Below are 1,415 nucleotides of genomic sequence, written 5' to 3' on the forward strand. Positions count from 1 at the left end.
TCCCCTCTCATTGCAGACCCCTGGGGACCCCAAGGCTCTCTGAGTTTCCCAGACCGAGGAAAGTGGTGACCAGAGAGAACAGGTGATGGAGGCCCTGAGCACAAGAGGTGGCAAGGAGCGGGGACAGGAGTGGATCCTCACTGTCCCTTTGGGGTGAGGACTAGGGCAACATGAAGAAAAAAAAAAAAAAAACAAACACCGTTCCTCTGTAGTTTTGTGAGCTCCTCACTTATAAAAAACATCTCAATGTATTTCAGTGGCAGGATGGAAACATTACAGAAGATCTAGACAGGGTTACCACAAGCAACCCATCCCAGAGCCAGGGCAGCATGGAAAGCGGGAACCCTGGAGCTGGGGGAAGCCAACAGCAGCTCTGGATGCACTCAAGACATCCTTGCCCCAGCCAAAGGCACCAGCAGAGACAAGGCACAAAGGTGTTTGCTCCCTGATGATCAAAACAGCCCTGGCACAGGGCTTGGGCACCTGGAGCTACAAAGCCTCCTTGCTGGCTCCCCGCATGGCTCCCCATCCCGTGCTCCCCATCCTCACCGTAGTCAGGTTCGGGGTGGACAGTGTCAATCCTCAGGTACTCCCGGAAAAGTGTAACTGAGGGGTCCTCCGAGGCCCCTGTGCTCTTCCCAGGCTTCCCAGGTGCCATGTCAGAGACTGGAGCTGGAAAGCTCTGGAGGAAGAGTGGCAAGATGGTTAATCACCCACTGGCCCCTCCAAAGTCCGCCGGCAAGCTCAGTCGTCACAGAAACCGAAGTAGGACGGCTCAAAGGTCTCCCTGGTGTGACTGCTGGGACGCTGTCACTATGGGAGAAGTCCCCCCGACTTTGGTACGGGGACAGGATTGGTGTGCCCCCAAAGCCATCCTTTCATTCTTCCCTCAGAGCACATATTCCTGTACCAAACACGGTGCGAGGACAAGCTGTGATGCCCAGGCATGGGGTGAGATCTAGGGAAGATCTAGCTGGAGCATGGAGGGCTAGCAGGGAGGAAAGAGGGGCAACAAGGTGGGCAAAGGGGTTAAGGGGGAAGAAGGGTGTCTAGGGCAGGGGCACATGGCATTTGGGGATAGCCAGCGGCTAGAGGTCCAGCAGGATGGAGGGGCAGTGCAGGCAGGGAAGGCAGGATACTGGTGTAAGGGGCAGCAGGCTAGGAAAGGGGGACACTGCCTGCTTAGAGGGTGCAGGAGAGGTGCAAGGGATGCAGGGAACTGGGGCTGGTGATGGAGGACGGGGTGCTTACAGAGGGTCTGGGGGTGGTGACAGGGGGGTGACAGGCTACTGGGTGTTTGAGGGACACTGGGTGGCCGGAGAAGCGGAAGGATGTGGGGTGCTCAGGGGCACATTGGGGGTGCAGGAGGGGTGAAGGACAATACTGAGGGGGTATGAGAGCAGGGGTGCAGAGAG

General features: G+C 57.5%; 1 protein-coding gene across 1 annotated transcript in view; it reads right to left on the minus strand.

The window, feature by feature from the left end:
• Window positions 1-688, minus strand: part of ACY1 (aminoacylase 1) — a 4,193-nt gene extending 3,505 nt beyond the window's left edge. Inside the window, exon 1 of the mRNA XM_008947456.1 lies at window positions 550-688. Coding sequence (XP_008945704.1) covers window positions 550-658 — 109 coding nt within the window. The 5' untranslated portion in view covers window positions 659-688. The remainder of the gene's footprint in view (window positions 1-549) is intronic.
• Window positions 689-1,415: the final 727 nt, after the last annotated feature.

Source organism: Merops nubicus, unplaced genomic scaffold (assembly GCF_000691845.1).
Source record: "Merops nubicus isolate BGI_N331 unplaced genomic scaffold, ASM69184v1 scaffold40209, whole genome shotgun sequence".
Taxonomy (NCBI): domain Eukaryota; kingdom Metazoa; phylum Chordata; class Aves; order Coraciiformes; family Meropidae; genus Merops; species Merops nubicus.